General features: G+C 52.4%; 2 protein-coding genes across 3 annotated transcripts in view; both read right to left on the bottom strand.

The window, feature by feature from the left end:
- DNAJC17 (DnaJ heat shock protein family (Hsp40) member C17) overlaps positions 1-268 on the bottom strand; it is a 14,500-nt gene extending 14,232 nt beyond the window's left edge. For both annotated transcript variants that reach the window (XM_005426496.3, XM_031061573.1), the window contains exon 1: positions 66-268. In XM_005426496.3, the coding sequence (XP_005426553.1) occupies positions 66-143 (78 nt within the window). In that variant the 5' untranslated portion in view covers positions 144-268. The remainder of the gene's footprint in view (positions 1-65) is intronic.
- Positions 269-4,427: 4,159 nt separating this feature from the next.
- Positions 4,428-9,122, bottom strand: part of LOC102035878 (SITS-binding protein-like) — a 13,929-nt gene continuing 9,234 nt past the window's right edge. The window contains exons 5-9 of the mRNA XM_014309260.1: positions 8,400-8,668; positions 7,821-7,957; positions 6,607-6,728; positions 5,336-5,515; positions 4,428-4,601 (exon numbers count right to left, since the gene is read on the bottom strand). Coding sequence (XP_014164735.1) covers positions 4,428-4,601; positions 5,336-5,515; positions 6,607-6,728; positions 7,821-7,957; positions 8,400-8,668 — 882 coding nt within the window. The remainder of the gene's footprint in view (positions 4,602-5,335; positions 5,516-6,606; positions 6,729-7,820; positions 7,958-8,399; positions 8,669-9,122) is intronic.

Raw genomic sequence — 9,122 nt, 5'->3', positions numbered from 1 at the left:
GGGGACATCGGGAAAGGGATGGAGGGGAGAGAAGGAGCCCGTCCCGAGCCGCCCGCGCCCCTCACCTCCTTCTCGGACGCCTTCTCGCCGATCCCCAGCAGCCCGTAGAGGTCCCGCTCCAGTAGCTCCTTATCCACCGCCATCTTCGCGCTTCCCGGTTCCTCTCCTGGCGCCGCGGTCGCTGGGAAATGTAGTCCCCGCGCGCCGCCGCGCCACCTACTGCCTGGGAAGGTTGGACTACAAGCACCGTGATGCACCGCGCGGCCCCAGAGGACGGGAACCGCCAGGGTGCGCAAGCCCTGCTGGGCATGCTGGGTGTTGTAGTTCTTTAGAGGCGGCTGAGAGCGGGGATAAACTAGATGAAAACTACAAGTCCCGTGGGGCCGTACGCGGGTACTGAGTCTTTAGGGAAAACAGCACGTGGGTCCCGCTGTCCCCCAAGGTCACCACTGACCGTGTCCCCAAGTGCCACAGATGGATCCACATCCATGCGCTAAATCCCTCCAGGAATGGCACTCCACCACCTCCTCGGGAAGCCTGTGGCAGTGGGGGGGGTGGTGCGAGCCCAGCTACAGCCTGTCCCCAAAAACATACTTGTTTCTGTTGTCCCCAAAAAGCATCCATCTCAGCCCAAGGCACAGCTCCTTGGGAAGTTCTTGTTTTCTTATTGATCTAAAATACCTCCCTTTCCCCCCACTGCTCTAAGAAGGGAGCACTGTAGAAGAAAGCCGATCCAATTATTCCCATACACAGGAGACAGAGTTTTTCAGCCCTTACTCCTTTATTCTCGTGGGATTTGTGTCCTCATGGCTGAAGGTTACATAACTTACTTTACCAACAATAGCAACAAACCTGATATCAACCTGAGATCATGAAGAAAACTGGATAGCCATGATTCCAGCAAAATGAATTGTTTCAGAGAGCTGTTCTTAGCCAGTAGTGCAATAAACTGGAAGGTTCCTGGTGTGTCTCCATGGAGCCTCACCCAAGCAGAGCCTCAGCTCTCAGGGTGCACTCAAGTCATCGTCAGTGTTGTTCCAAGCCCTGCTCCATTGCCACCTCCACCTTCTTTATGAAAAACCTGGAGTTGTTTGTGCTCAAAGGGACCTTAAAGATCACCCAGTGCCACCCCCTGCCATGGGCAGGGACACCTTCCACTATGCCAGGCTGCTCCAAGCCCTGTCCCAACCTGACCTGCAATGCTTCCAGGGATGGGACAGCCACAGCTGCTCTGGACAACCTGTGCCAGGGCGTCACCCCTGAACAAGGAAGGATTTCTTCCCAGTATTCCACCTAAATCTCCCCTTTTCCATTTTGGAGCCATTCCCCTTGTCCCAGCCCTGCAGTTGCTGATGAGTTGTAGCCCTGACTATGCTCAGGCCACCTGTGGCCATCGTGATGCCACTTTGGGCACCTCCTGTGGCCTCCCCATGATGATCCCACTCCTGTGACACCTTCTTGCCCTACGAGACACAAAATTTCCCCCCCGACGCCTGTCCCTAAACCCAAGCACAGCACCTCAGCCCTTCGGGGCTGTCCCACGCCCCAACAGTGGCCCTTTGTGACAGCACCATCAGTGACATCACAGCAGCCACGGGACACGGGCCATGTCACAGAAGCAGCAGAGGGGGCCCAGAGCCGCAATCCCATGGTGAGAGCCGTGGGATGCAAACACCGCTATTCCAGCCCCACCACGGCCCCGCTGTTGAGGTGTGGGACAGCCCCAGAGGGCCGAGGGGCCGCGGGGTTTCGGGGAGAGCTACCTGCAAACAGACTTTGTGCCTCTTGCAGGGCGAGATGTCATCGAGGGAGGACACTCCGGAGCCCAGCACCAGCCAGGCCGCCAGCACCAGCAGCACTGCCTGCTCCAGCTCCTGCCGGCACTGCTTCTGCCAGCTGTGCCTGTGGGACTGGAGCCTGGGCGAGGCCACGTGCCCGCGCTGCCAGCGGCCCACGCGCCACCCCTACCCCCAGCACGTGGCTCTGTACCACGAGGTGCAGGACCGCGTGTACGACAGGAAGCGGAGACGGCGCGGCCATTCCGCCCGGAGCTGGTCCTTCGGGCCCTCCGAGAGGAGGCCCAGGAGGTCCGTGAGGTGGCCCCGCGATGGCCGCCGGCAGTCCCGGCGCCGCCGAGGCAGCGACTCCCTGAGGAGGAGGTGGTGGCAGCAGCAGAGGAGGGCTTGGGAGGACACACCTGAAGAGGGACAAGCTCCGAGGTTGGAGTGGGCCATCTCGGTCTCCTCGCAGGGACAGCGATCCCGGCGCGGGTCCCGCAGGTCATGGAGCCAGCAAGAACGGTCCTGGGGCCGCCGCAGGTGGAGCAGGGGCAGGGAGCGTTCCCGTGGCTGGGACAGGTCCTCCAGGAGAGAGCAGGACACGCAGACAGGCTCCCCCGAGCGCTCCACGAGGCGCAGGCGCTGGAGGAGCTGGGATGGCGATGACAGACACCCCCCAGGGCCCCAACACGATGTCCCCTCAGACAGGAGTGAGACACGCCAGTCGGAAGACTCTGATTCCTCCGAACAGCACACAAGGGGGAGGCAAAGCCAGGGCAGATCCCACAGGAGAGGCCAGAACTCCCACACAGGCTCCCAGAGAACGGTGCCCTATGAACGCTCCAGACACCAGAGGCGCTGGAGGAGCTGGGATGCTGATGGCAGACACAGTCCAAGGCCCCACCATGACACCCACTTGAGGAGGAGTGACAGACACCACTGGGAAGACTGGGGTTACTCCAGGCAACAGTGCGCGACAAGGAGCCGAACCCGGGGCAGATCCTACAGGAGAAGCCAGAACTCCCGGAGAGCCTCCCAGGGAAGGGTGCCCCGCAACCACTCCACAGGTCAGAGGCAGTGGAGGAGCTGGAATGATGACCAGGGACAAGCTCCAAGGTCCCAGCGGGACAACCTGGGCTCCTCAGGGAGGAGCCAGCACAGGAGCTGGAGCCGTGCCGGGCACAGGGACACATAGCCCACCCTCCCAAAATGGGAATTCCCACACTCAGGCTCGGCCCAGGGTGTCCAGGCAGGCTTTGGTGATCTCCCAGGATGGAGCCACCAGATCCCCATCCTGGACATCCGGGGCTTGACTTGCTGCAAATAAATAAATGCCACTTGAGCCAGCACTCCCTTTCTTCTTTTTCTGTTTTTGCCACCTCAGGAGCCTCCACAGATATTTTGGAGCATCCCATGCCCTTGGGTTGCCCTCATGAGTTTCATCCTTTCCCTCTGTGAACTCTCCCAGCATCATTAAGTGCCTCTATGGATCAAGGAAGGAGTTGAGGGGCTCTTCCCCTCTCCATGCTCTCTCAGCTTTTCCATGGTTAAACCTGACTTGGCTTTTGCCTTTGCTTTCTCTTCAGTTTTATCCAGGGAAGTTTTGCTGGGAGAAGTCGGTACCCCTTAGCACTTTTTCAGCAGAGCCGCAGCTCGGTAACAAGAATATTTTCCCCAAAAAAACATGGTGTGGCTGATACAAATCAGTGCTGGAGGTGCCTAAGCCCTGCTCCAGGACCAAAACTTGCCCTAAACTTCCCTGTCAGCTGTCATCCAGCCCCTGTCCCCAAATGCCAGCCTTTGGAATCACCCCACTAACCTGCAGTGTCCCATTGATCTCCAATCTGGGGTGTCAGCATAGCTGATCATCCCCCTAGATGCATATTCAGCATGTGGGATGAGGATTTTGCCTATGGATACATTCTCTGCTGGATGGAAGGAGCCTGGTCACACTGGATCCCTCTTGCACTGCAAGAAATAATTGGAAAAAAGCCATAAAATTCAACAAATGGTGAAAAGCAGGAGCCTGGGCACACAGGAGGTGGGCAAGGATCCTCGATATCCACATCATGCTCTGGTAGAGCCACTCCTCTTCTTGATCAAGTTTATTATTCTTCCTCAGAAACCTGCTTTAAATACATCTGGAATTCACTCATTTTCCAAAATATACTCAGAAAATGGGCTCTTACTACCTGGAAACCACACACAGCCTCAGATGGGAGAAGCACTTCTCAGCACAGGACATGGCCACACACAGCACCAAAACCACCCTGGTAGTTTTCCCCTAGATTTAATTTTTTTCATTAAATACAAAACTTCTCCTCAGATAAGCTGATGTTTGTTTAACTCCTGGAAAATCCTCTCCCTGCCTCTATGAGCATGGCACCAGGGACCTGGAAATGCTGGGTATGCCCACCTGAACATACATACGCAAATATTTCACCAGGAAAACCTGGAAAAATGCAGCATTCTGTGTGGATGGATGTTGGTGGCAGAGCCACTACTTCAGGGTAACAACGAGTAAGAAAATTCAGACCATTTCTGCTGAAGTAAAAAACAAAACCAAAAAAAGGATCTGGGAAAAGTGCAAAGAGGTTGGAAGTCTGAGGGGAGTGCTGTCCCTGGAGGTCTCTGTCCCAGAGCCTGGATTCAGGAGGTCTTTACAAACACTGGCACCTCGGCCAGGCTGGCAGAGTAATTCCTGAGCGTGGTGCCACCATCAAACACTCGGGCAGTGTTGGTGTCCAGCCACAGGTGCCCCTCTCCTGGCAGGTAGATGTCCCTCCACGTTTGTCCCTTTTCTGTTATTGGAGCCACCAGGACCTGCAGGGAGAAGAAAGAAAAAAGAACTTCAGCAGAGGGAGGATGAGCCAGGATGTGCAAGTGGGGATGAGATGGTCATCAAGGAATCCTGGAATAGTTTGGGTGGGAAGAGACCTTAAAAACCATCCAGTCCCACCCCCTGCCATGGGCAGAGACAACTTCCACTAGTCCAGATTGCTCCAAGCCCCATCCAACCTAGCCCTGGACAGTCCAGGGATGGGGCAGCCACAGCTTCTCTGGGCAGCCTGTGCCAGGGCCTCACCACCCCCACAGGGAAAGATTCCTTCCCAATCCCATCTATCCCTGCCTTCTGTCAGTTTAGAAACATTAATGCAGTGCAGTGACATTCCTTTGGCTGGGATTGGGATCATCCCTGCCTGCAGCTGCCCCAAGATTCCATCCAGTTTATATTTTCGAAAACCAGAATAAAAAATCCCCAGTGATAGAGCCAATGTAATCCCACCTCCAGGGAGCAATTTCCCCCCTTGTTTCATGGGAAAAGCAGTTCCCAAAAGCAGTTCCTAACATTCTGAGACTCTTTATTGCTGCTAAATCATTTCACTTCCAAAGCTGATAGAAGGTTTTGGAGCCCTAAATAAGAGTTTCATGAGGAAAGCCAAGCTTTTCCAAAAAGCAAAAACCCCAAAAACCCACAAAACTCAGCTGCTTTGGCTTGGATTTAAATCTGCTCAAATCCAAGTCCTGGATTTACAGGAATAATGCAGAATTCCCACCTCATCTCCAATGAGGAACTCATCCTCTATGGTGAATGCAACGGGATCCGTGGGGCTGAGCCACCAGGCAGGACGGAAGATGGGGTATCCCAAACTCTGCCACTCCTCACTGTATTTTAGGAGCAGGGGCACAACAAAATCCCGGTGCCTCTGGATGCACTGGCGGGTCAGATTCAGGACCTGCAGGTGGGGGACAAATCCATGAGGAGCCCAATGTCCAGGGAACAGCAAAGCAGGGAAGGCAGGGAAAAAAAAACCCCAAAAATAAATAATTAAAAATTTAAAAGTAAAACATGTGTTCCCTTGGGAAAAGAAATTACTGAATTGGAATGTCCTGATCAAGTTATGGTAAAAATGGTGTTGATATTGGATATTAATTGATTTGGATATAAATTGATATGGATATTAATTGGATCTATTGTATATATTTGGATATTAATTGATTTGGATATAAATCCATTGGTAATACATTTAAATCCATTGATAATGGATTTAAAACAATTGGACTTAAATGGCTTTAAATCCATTGGTAATTGTTATAAATCAGCTGGATTTAAATCTATTGATAGCAGATAAAAACACATTGGATTTGAAGGAACACATTGGATCATTGGATTTGAAGAGATTTAAATCTGTTGTTAATGAATTTAAATCCATTTGATTTAAATCTATTTAAATACACCAAAAATAGTTGTGGATCCATTGGATTTAAATGGATTTAAATACATTGATAATAGATGTGAATCTATTAGATTTAAATGTGTTTCAGTCCAGTTATATTGAACATGGATCCATTGGATATAAATGGATTTAAGTCTATTGATAATGAATATAAACCCACTGGATTTAAATAGATTGAAACCCATTGATAATGGATATGAGTCCATTGGATTTAAGTGAATTTAGATCCATTGACAATGCATATAAACCCATGGATTGAAATGCATTTACATCTGTTGATAATGGATAGTAATTAATTGTATGTAAATGGATTTGCATCCATTAATAAAGGACCTTAATAAATTTGATTTAAATTCCACTGATAATGCATGTGAATTGCCTGAATTGAAATATAATTCAATCCATTGATAACGGACACAAATCCTTTGGATTTAAATCCATTGGTACTTGAATCAAAACTCATTGATAATGGATTTATTCCCACTTCAGTGGGAAGCTGAGGACAGCACCTGGCAGGAGAGATCCCTTCCAGGCCTTCCATGGCTTTTGGGGGCATTGGCCATGTCAGAATCCCGGTGCGGGACACGTACCCAGGTGTCACAGCAGAGCCAGGGCGGGGTCCCAAAGGCCATCACGGGCAGGAATGTCACAATCTGCAGCCACCTCACAAACAGCTCCGGGTCCCCCGGGGTGGCTCCAGCCTCGCTCCCTCCTGCAGGAACATGGGGCTGGAGTGAGGGCCTCCCATGGCATGGAAAGGTTCTGGGGAAACCTCAGAGCTCCTTCCAGTGCCTATAGCATCACCATTGCTCTGAAAACCTGGTTGAGCTTCCCTGGAAATGGCACAAACCCCACAGCACTGTGGGCTCACCCAGCCATCCACAAATTCCTGTTTCCTCCAGAGGCTTTTCCCAGCTCTTGCACCTCCCAGGCTGTTGGGACACAACCTCCTGCCCAGCTCTCTCTGTGCAGGAGGATCTGTGCTCCCATCCACGCAAGCCAAGAGCTCCAGCACCTCTTTGGGAAGCAAACTCCCATGCTGGGATTGCTTGAGCCTCATTTTCTAAGGAAAACAAGCTAAAAATAGAGGCCAAATTGAAATATTGCTCTCAACCCCTATTTCAGGGCTGTTGTTTAGCTCCGCTCTCCGTGTCTGACACTTCTGCACAGCCTCTGCACGCTCAGGGCATGTTTTAACCACCACTAACTCCATCAGCTCCAAGAAAAAGGGAAATGGATCCACATGGCCCTAATTAAAGGCTATTTCTTGCCCTTTTATAATGCTTTTATTTCAGGATTTCTGCAGCCATTTTGCTTTGGAGCAGAAATACAGACTTGGAGCAGAGCTGCCTGGGTATCTATTATCAATGTATTTAAATCCACTGAAATCCAATGGATCCATAACTATTTTCAATGCATTTAAATAAATTTAAATCAAGTGGATTTAATCCATTCCCCAGCCAGGAGCCTGGGGATGCAGATCGTGCCTGTGCCAGATGGGATTTAGCCCAAGCCAAGCCCTGCAGGGGTGGGCTGTGGTAGAACTCTGGGAAGGGCATCCCCAGAGACCCAGCTGCTGCCTGGCAACATTTACTTCATATTCTTTTGGTTTTAACTCCTCACTTTTTTCCCTGGTAACATTCATCCCAATCAAGCCAGCACAACAGAAAACTGGGGAGAAAAATGCTCCAAGCCTTCCCATAGCACACCTAAGGTGCAAATGTACCTCCTGTGCCTGGAAAAAGGCACAAAATTCACTGCAGAGAAGCCAGAAACTGGAAAAAAATGGAAACCCAATCCTTACCTACTGCATCAGGGATGAAGAAGTTGTAGCCCAGGAGGCTGTAGTGCAGCACAGAGGGGATGAGCCCCTTCAGCCCAGCGTGGCTCCAGTCAGAGCGCAGGGGGCTCATCTGGACAAACAATGGGAGGTGACTGGATCTGGAGAAACAGCACAAACCCTTCAAGGTGAAATTCCATTATCCCAGTTGGCTTTGGAGTCACTGGGGCCAGATTATAGTCCCAGAATTGTTTGGGTGGGTAGAGACATTAAAAAGCATCCAGTGCCACCCCCTGCCATGGGCAGGGACACCTTCCACTATCCCAGGTTGCTCCAAGCCCCATCCAACCTGGCCTTGGACACTTCCAGGGATGGGGCAGCCACAGCTTCCCTGGGCACCCTGTGCCAGGGCTGCACCATCCTCACATCCTAAGGATCATTGACTCCAGCATGCTGCCCTAGCCCACTTCCTCACCCCTTGACTTCCCTGGGTGCCAAGAAACATCTGGGAATACCAAGAGGGAATTCCAAGCACCAGTTCCACCATCCCCCAGCAAGCTCTTGTGCCCAACAGCTCCAGCGAGGCCTCTCCCTGGTGCCCACCTGCTCCCGGCGCTGATGACGGTGCCATTGCCCAGCGTCGCCAGCGCCGCCGCCAGCGCCTCGGTGTATCTATCACCCTCCAGCTCAGCAGGAGCAGGGACATCCTGCTCCAGGAAGGAATTGCCCTCCACTCCCTCAAAGGCCACGTAGGCGGCCCCCAGTGCCTGCCGCAGGCGCCGGGCACGAGCCAGGTACCAGCCCAGCGCTGCCTCGCTGGTGACGTTCAGGCGGGCGCAGAGCTGCCCCTTCCAGGTGGTCAGCAGCGGGATCTGCGGAGGGGGAGGATGGAAATCCCTGTCAGATCCATAGAATGTTTTGCTGATTCCATGGGGGATGCCATGCTGCCACCATCCCACGCTGCACTGTCATGGTGCAGCGCATCAAGGTGTAAACTCTCCTTCAACCCGCCCGAAAATCCCTGAGCTGGTGGCAAAGGGATGATTAAAATGACCACAAAAAGTGGAGCTGGGGAATCTTCTCAACACTGGAAGTGGAAATTAAAGTGGCTTCTGTAGGAATGAGGAGAGACGCTGCTTCCCCCAGCACTGCTGTCCCAGCACAGTGGGATCGAGCTATGTCCCTTGATAAAATAATAAACTTAAAGGGGTTTATTCAGCTTTAATTTTGTTTTGGGGGCTGAGGGGGTCCCGTACCGAGCTGGCCCCGGGTCGGGGCTGGCGGCTGAGCCAGTATCCCGCGGCCTCACCGCTGCGCAGGGAGTGC

The sequence above is a fragment of the Geospiza fortis genome, unplaced genomic scaffold (genome assembly GCF_000277835.1).
Source record: "Geospiza fortis unplaced genomic scaffold, GeoFor_1.0 scaffold450, whole genome shotgun sequence".
In the NCBI taxonomy this organism is placed as follows: Eukaryota; Metazoa; Chordata; class Aves; order Passeriformes; family Thraupidae; genus Geospiza; species Geospiza fortis.
This window is presented reverse-complemented; position numbering and strand designations above follow the sequence as displayed.